This window comes from Otolemur garnettii, unplaced genomic scaffold (genome assembly GCF_000181295.1).
Source record: "Otolemur garnettii isolate 467f Iridium unplaced genomic scaffold, OtoGar3 scaffold00214, whole genome shotgun sequence".
Lineage (NCBI taxonomy): Eukaryota > Metazoa > Chordata > Mammalia > Primates > Galagidae > Otolemur > Otolemur garnettii.
The window spans coordinates 69,011-76,513 of NW_003852609.1; the positions used below are offsets into that span (position 1 = coordinate 69,011).

At 37.8% G+C, this 7,503-nt stretch overlaps 1 protein-coding gene across 1 annotated transcript in view; it reads right to left on the bottom strand.

Annotated features, from left to right (window-relative positions):
* ARAP2 (ArfGAP with RhoGAP domain, ankyrin repeat and PH domain 2) overlaps positions 1 to 7,503 on the bottom strand; it is a gene marked incomplete at its 3' end in the record, with an annotated part of 118,650 nt that overhangs the window by 65,286 nt on the left and 45,861 nt on the right. The window contains 1 exon segment of the mRNA XM_023507995.1: positions 3,160 to 3,280. Within this exon segment, the coding sequence (XP_023363763.1) occupies positions 3,160 to 3,280 (121 nt within the window).

Below are 7,503 nucleotides of genomic sequence, written 5' to 3' on the forward strand. Positions count from 1 at the left end.
TTGGCCCAGGGCTGGTATTGCCCACTGCAGCTTCACGAAACCCCACCTTCCAACCACAGCAGACATCCACTGCAACCATCTGAACGACACACCGAGGATGCTGGGATTCAGCAGCCGAGATTGGTCGACAGAGACAGGCCAATCATCCTGCAAGAACACTCAACCACGTGGCAGAAACTACACTGCTCCACCTACAGAAGCTGGGCTTGGAAACTCCGTCATCCACCGTACTCATCAGACCTTGACCTACCGACGACCACTTCTTTGAGGCTTTACAACACCTCTTCCAAGGAAAAATATTCAATTCTCACCTAGCTGTGGAAATGCCTTTTGCGATCTGATCACCATTTGCTCTGCAGCCTTCCTCACTGCTGGCACACTCAGACTACCATTCAAATGGCAAAACTGTGTCGAAAACTTAGCATGCACTTGGATTAAATGTACTGTTTCTTGTTTGAGATCTAAAAAAACTAAACTTCTGGTTAAAAATCAGACATTTCATATTTAATGACCTAATAAAAATGACTTTTGATCAAAATAACTAACTCAGCAATTCCATGGGGATACAGCTTCAGTTTTTAGGGAAGCACTATTTCCACCATCTCAAAAATTAAAGACTTACAACTTACTTGATGAACAATACATTTATACCAAAAGTTAACAAAATTCTTATACTGTACTAAGTTTACATCACAAAGATGAACTATACGCCACAAAAGGGTCTCTTGGTCAATGATGAACATGTTAACTTTGAAACATGTGTGGGTTGATTACGTTCCACTTAAATAAAATGTGTCTGTTTAACTTTTAATGTGGCAAGTAAATATGGCTAAACAGATTTTCACACAAGTTGGAAGCTTTATTTAGTACATCTGTCTTTTTTTTTTTTTTTTTTTTTTTTTGAGACAGGAGCCTCAAGCTGTCCCCGTGGGTAGAGTGCTGTGGCATCACAGTTCACAGCAACCTCCAACTCCTGGGCTCAAGCAAGTCTCCTGCCTCAGCCTCCCAGATAGCTGGGACCACAGGCGCCCGCCACAACGCCTGGCTATGTTTTTTGGTTGTAGCCATCATTGTTGTTTGGTGGGCCCGGGCTGGATTTGAACCTGCCACCTTGGGTGTATGTGGCTGGTGCCTTAGCCACTTGAGCCACAAGCGCTGAGCCTAGTACATCTGTCTTAAAGTGCAGGCTATGTCGCATATGTGAAAACCACTTTGAGAGGCCAAGAAGGAGGTAGGAACACCTCAAAGAAACAGGCAGCGCCCTTTCAGAGTAGTGGAGACCAAAGTGGAAAGAAAGACACTGGGACAGCCAGTCAAGGACGCAGTGCCACGCATTTCAAGAGATGCAGAAAGAGAAAAACTGGGATTTCACACAGAAGTCAAATGAGGACACATTTCTGGATTTCAGTCAATGTTTCCAAAAACGTGGCTCCTCACACATGCAATTCTAGGACAGAGGTTGAAAAACTGTTTTTCTGTAAAGGTCCAGATAGTGAAAATTTTAGGCTCTCCTGCTCACAGCCTCTGCCACAACTATTCAGTGCACACTGAGGCTCAAAACTGCCCTAAGACAACACGTAAATAATGAGAGCAGCTGTGAGCTGACAATATTCTGCTTATAGAAGCAGGCACCTGGCCAGATTCAGGTTGCAGACCACAGTTTGCTGACTCCTGCTCTAGGGCTATGGTTTTCATGCAACATTCGCTTCAAAATAACAAACTTTTTTTATAATACGCATACAGTATATACATAAATCTGTTTCACAATATAACACCTTTTATAAGCAATGAACTTCGATATTTCTTGTTTTATTTTATGTTTTGGGTATTTGGGGGGAGGAGGAGGGCAAAGGTTTGCTACCATCACAAACCAGGAAGTTGATCTCACAAATGGGTCGTAATCCACAATCTGAAAAAAAGCTTTCCAGTGTGAAGGGCAGTGGGCACAAATTCATTAATCCCAAGCAACAATGCTAGTGGTACAGCATATACATTGAAAGCTTTCTCTAGGCCAGCCACTGTCACATGTTCTAGGAATCTAGGAGTTTAATAAAGAGGACAATGTTGTCCCGTGATAGTTAACACTGCAGTAGTTTTCAACTGGCGGTGAATACTCTTACCTGTAGTATGGGATCATAATTGTAATGCTACCTATCTTACAAGACTGTTGTGAAAATGAACAATTTAGCAGAGTATGTGGCTGATAATTTACTAAATACTTGGTATTAGTCATATTTAGTAAATTATTCATCCCATTATTGCTCAATTAAGCACCAAGAAGTACTTCTGAAAATTAAATTGAATTATACATCTATACCTAAATAAAAGCATATTTAAAATGAATTAAAATCCAAATTTTTTAATTAATGAGAAGGCCTTACCTATATTATTTGAAACTACTGAGATTTATAATGATATGATAGTCAAACAAAATGTAAACAGAACTTATAGTTCCTCTGACTCCTCCCTCCCCCATGAAACAAAATTCAGAAAAGATTCCTCTGTACACCTGTAAATTCGATTCAGAAAACCTATGCCATACTTAGATCAATTTTTACCATCAAGTGACCAGCAGCTGATATAGACATGCAGATTAAAAACTCATGAAATATAAAAGATGCTCCATATAAAATGATCACTGTGCCTGTAGTCAGCTAAGACCTGCCACGCATCAACTTCCACAAGATAACCTTTAGTAGAAAAATTGTTTTTGCATATTAAATGACTATTTTACATTAATAAGCCAATACCTCAAAATGTAAGCTCCATAAAAACTGAGTTTTTGTCTTTTTTCCACTACTATATACCCAAAACTTTTAAGAGTCCTTGATAATTAAGGATGTGTCCAAACTTTTTGCATTTTTGTTCCATTAGAAAAACAGTAAACATGGTGGCACCTGTGGCTCAAAAGGGTAGGGCGCCGGCCCCATATGCCGGAGGTGGCAGGTTCAAACCCAGCCCCAGCCAAAAAATAAAAAAAAACAGTAAACAAAAAACTTACCAATTTATTTTTTATGCATTTTAATATGCATTTGAAAATTTTAAAATTATATTATTTAAAATATATTTAAAGCCTTAACATGTCTAGTTTAACTAATTTTGTAATGTGATTCATCAGAAATAATGACCGTCATTACGGAGATAAAGAAATAATCTTACCTTCTTTTTCTACTCTAAAAACAAAAGTTCTTTGTGTTGTAACAACTTCAAACTTGTTGTCTCCTTGACCTCGTACTGTTGACATAGCAGAAAGTGGAATTATTCCTTTTGAATACATCTCCTGTGTTGGTTACAGAAAAATATAAAGATGACTCATGAAAATTAAATTCTCTTGATCTTACATAAAGAAAAGCATGGAATAGTATTTATAATGGCTTCTCTTTCATAATTTTGAATGTTGAAGTTTTAAAAATGGCATACAGATAATGTTTGCTCATATACTATTATAATCTAATACCCAAGAAAAGAAACTACTAAATGCCCCTTTAAGTGAGATGTCTTTTCAATTTTCTCTTCATCTGGAATTAAAAAGGAAGAAAATCAAATACAAACAATTCTACTAGACTGGCAATATGTCGTTCCAAAGAACCACAGCGTGATATTAAAAACAATCTGGTCAAAATGATTTCATGGTGTTTGCAGGCATCTGCTGGCCACAACAGGTACTGTAACTAAACCATTTCAAAACTATACCATTACACACTGAGACCAAAAACATAACTACAAAACTTATTAGATATTATCAATTAACCATATTACTTAATGATTTTATGATAATGATCTTAATCTCACATTATATCACTTTATTTTTATTCTCCAGTGAACAATTAGTGAAAAAAAAAAGGATGGATTTGGCTGTTTGCAATCAGGATATACATATTACAATTTTGCATGACATGGTCATTCTTTGGACTTGGATAACTTATTCTTACCCTTCATCTTCCTAGACCCTCTCAGTCACTTGGCAGGATGACCACTCCACCATCTCAACTATTTACACTAAGGGTATAATATTTACTGGATTCCATGTTAGAAAATTCAGAAAGCCCTTACTATGTTCAAAGAGTCCAAAATTCTTACAAACCTGGTGACATTTGAGCCCTGTGAGAAGTCCTGACTTTAACCAAATAGACTAGTGGGTGAAGGTCATTCTGGCCAGACACACTGAATACTGGAGGTGCGAAGCAGAAAAATAAAAAGATCACAGTGTAGAATCAAAGAGATGAGGCCATGTTACGGAGGGCCTTGAACATCAGAAGTTTGGACACATCCTTAAGGCGTTTTTCCTCTTTCATTCACAGCATTGTCTCTGGAACCCCCACTTTTGAGCGGGTTCCAAAGGAGGTACTGAACCATTCCATGCAGAGAGCAAGGACCAAGTTTATTTCCCACCCAGTTGTAAACTCCTACCTTAGGCACAGATAAGGGCCAATCCCTGTTAGCCCTCTGCCAGGGTTATCCTCCTCTGCAAGGTGAAGATATGCTTTGCCCAAGGGATTCAATTCTTTAATAATTTCTTCTCCCTCACTGGCTCTGTTCCAATTTCCCATCCCTGAACTTAGGTATCCATAAGAATCCTATCCATTCTTTAATGCTATTTAAATACCACCACCACGAAGGCAGTGTTATTTCCTATATTCTCTCATGCAGCCAAAAACTGAATATGATAATGAAACAATTACTTAGGAAAATGAATAGACAACCTTATTTAGGATGTCAAGAAATAAGCAACTTAACTTACTTCTTATTTTCTAATTTTTATCGTTTTATCTTCTCTCCCTTAGAAAGAAAAGCTCTTCTATTTCCTTTTTTAAATTTTTAATTGACATTAACAATTGTACATATTTATGGGGTACACAGTTACATTGCAATACATATACTGCATGGTGATCGGAGCATGGTAATTATCATATCCATCATTTCCAACATTTATCATTTCTCTGAGGAGATTTAATTTCCTCCCTCCAGCAATCTTAAACTATTATTGTTAACTACAATCATCTTACAGTGCCATAGGATGCTAGAAATTATTCCCAAGTAGCTATAATTTTACATCTTTTTACAAATCTCACCCTACCCTCTCCTTCCGCCTATCTTTCCAGTCACTAGAATTCTCTGTACTATTTTTCACTTCCATGGGACCAACTTTTTTTTAAGCAAATGTCTAAGAAATATGACTGAGAACATATGATGCTGAATTTTCTGTTCCTCATTTATTTCACTTTCAGTGTTATGCAGAGTAATCGCAAAGCTCTCTCTCCCTTACCTACACATTTCACCCGTCTTCAATGCCATATTTCAAGTCGCCATTATATATGTAAACGTCCCATACCACAAACTATAAAACTGAATTTATTACTACCTGAAGACCTACCACTCCTCTATCCATCTTTGCCCATTAAAATATCGCTCTTCTAGTTAATCAGTCTAAAATAGGACGGAACAGTCTTTGACCTGTGATTCTTTGCACTCACAGAACTTGGATTGTCCTCCATCCGCAGGGATCTCTTCCTCCCTACACCAACTCTGAACTCTAGTCACACTGGCTTTCTTGAGGTTCGATGATATATCACATTTCTGCCAAAACAAGCACCTTTGCATACACGGTTTTCTCTGCAAGGAATATTCTTCAATTTGTCTTTACATAGTGCTGCCTTCTCATTCTTCAGCTTAAACACATATTTCAGCTTAAACACACCCTCCTGAAGGAAGTCTTTTTGATCAGACTCATCTCTTGGAAAGCTTATCCTCACTGGGGCAGATAATCTGAATTTAAGCTAATAGCTGCCTGGACTTTTCCTAGATAGCAATGATAATTATAATTTAAATGATGGCTTTATATTTACCTGTGTGATTATTTGAGGTCTTCTTTTTCCCTCACCACCTTTCGCAGGTAACAGTTGGCACTATGGAAGCATTTTACAAATGAATGCTATGTCCACTCACATTTATAACCAACTCCAATGGCTCATTTTTAATATTTTTTGAAATTCATTTGGCAACACTTTCCCTGAGCCTCTACATAAGTCTACACTCTGATAAATCCATGCCTGGCTTCCTGCAACAGTCTCCTGACCTGCCTCCATACTTTGGCCTTGTTGTCCTTCTAAAGTTTACTACATAATATTGTTCAAATGCCATCCAGTTAGAGAAAATAAAGGTTCACCGGGGGAAAGTTTGCACAGGATTTTGATGGATGGCAATGTCTAGGAAGGATCAGATGGAAGAATAAAAATACAGTGGAGAAAATTCAGAAAAAAACACGTCCTAGTTTCCCAGAGTTGTGCTCAGACATTGCTTAAAAAGATTATCACAGGGAAATACAAGACAAGAGTGAAATACAAGACAAAGGAAACCCAGAAATGGGAGTAGATTAACACTACAATTCAAGGCCAAATGTAAACCACTGGATGCTCTAGGAATTGAGAAGAAGGCCACCTTCCCGTGGTCCGCATCCTGAGGGGGTGGGAAGGGGCATGGCATCTGTGGGGGATGATGTGAGGGCCCCTCCCCTTTGTGTTCACAGTAGCTGAGGCCAGACAGCAGGGAGTTCAGAATGTCCAAAAACATTTACAGTTCATCCCCTAGATGTCCTACTTTCAATTTTAGTTTGCATAAGAATTAAAGGAGCTTATAAAAATATATCCTATTGAGATAGTTAACTATTTGTTGGTTAACATTAACATTTTTCATAGGAATACTCAAGCAGTACTGTGGGGGGTGGGGAACAGAAATAAAAAGATTCTCTTTCCAGTAAATTTCATTAAAGAGACTAAAAAGCAAATCCTTAAAAAATAAGCTATATGCCTATAACAATGATATGAATATCAAGTAACTACTTCTGGTAGAGTAATAGGATAAAAGAAATTCCCAGGTGATCAAAATATGCACAACAAGTAAAATGCCAAGTCACTTTAACATCAGGAAGTTATAGTTTCTCTAAAGTCTCCTAAATAATATATAAGATCCAGAAATAAATCTCATAATTTTTAACACTATAGAACTACTTTTGTCTTTTTCTTCTAACAACTCAAGATAAAGCCAATTGTAGACGGGAAAATACTCAAACGATAGACTCAAAATGCTTTCATTTATGAGAGTATAAAATTTTCCCCAAAGAAAGAAATTTCAAAGTATCCCTTGAGCCTGTAAGATGACATTGACATCTAGGTCAAGTTTGTCATTTATCTACCAGTTTCAGACAATGGAATGACCACAGGGCAATTTTGCCTACAGCTGAGTGAGAATGGGGGTGAGACAGATTTCTTAGCAGAAGATAAGATCTCAAGACTGTTGAGATGATACTATTTCCTGTGATACAAAGTCCTTGCAAAGATATGATCGGGCAGCACTGAGAAAAGTGGAAGGAAACCAGGCAATGGGGGACTCTGCATACTATCCCCCACTCCACTGCCCAACCACAGGCTCCTCAAGTGAATATTTAAACATCAAAAGACCCAATTGCTTTGCTCACAGCCACTAAAATAGCACTCCAGGCCAAAA